Here is a 497-nt window from a genome sequence, read left to right as displayed (position 1 = left end):
CTGTGGGGTCCCCCCCTGGACCCCTACTCACTCTCATCCAGCTGCTGGGAGAGGCTGTGCAGCGAGGCCAGCAGCACCTTGCAGGGCCGGCGGGGCAGGGAGCGGGGGGACAGCAGTTTGCGTTCCTCACTCCTAGTGGGGGGACAAAGGGACGAGGGGAGGGCAGCCGGTGACACTCCCCCGGCATCCCTCCAAGCTGGTAAAGCCCACCCCCTCCCCATGGCTAAGAATTGGGGGCCACTCACTGGAAGATGGTGTTGGTGTCCAAGTCGACGAAGATAACGTCCCTGGGGGGCTCGTAGAGGTCGAAGTAGCTGGAGTGGATGCCTACAATGAAGGGCACGGGGGCACACAGCACGTCAGCCAGCGCCAGCGGGCACAGCGGGATGTAGGGGCACTGCCAGCGCAGGGGGAAGATCATCTGGGGACAGGATAAGGGCGGTCAGCGCCGCGGGCCGGGGATCGCCAGCGCCGCGGCGTGTTCCCCTGCGGGGCTG

At 66.8% G+C, this 497-nt stretch overlaps 1 protein-coding gene across 1 annotated transcript in view; it reads right to left on the bottom strand.

Moving 5' to 3' along the window:
* Positions 1 to 497, bottom strand: part of LOC104286920 (DENN domain-containing protein 4B-like) — a 12787-nt gene that overhangs the window by 10195 nt on the left and 2095 nt on the right. Inside the window, exons 6-7 of the mRNA XM_009885568.1 lie at positions 246 to 421; positions 28 to 132 (exon numbers count right to left, since the gene is read on the bottom strand). Of these exons, the coding sequence (XP_009883870.1) occupies positions 28 to 132; positions 246 to 421 (281 nt within the window). The remainder of the gene's footprint in view (positions 1 to 27; positions 133 to 245; positions 422 to 497) is intronic.

The sequence above is a fragment of the Charadrius vociferus genome, unplaced genomic scaffold (genome assembly GCF_000708025.1).
Source record: "Charadrius vociferus isolate BGI_N301 unplaced genomic scaffold, ASM70802v2 scaffold1250, whole genome shotgun sequence".
NCBI lineage: Eukaryota > Metazoa > Chordata > Aves > Charadriiformes > Charadriidae > Charadrius > Charadrius vociferus.
This window is presented reverse-complemented; position numbering and strand designations above follow the sequence as displayed.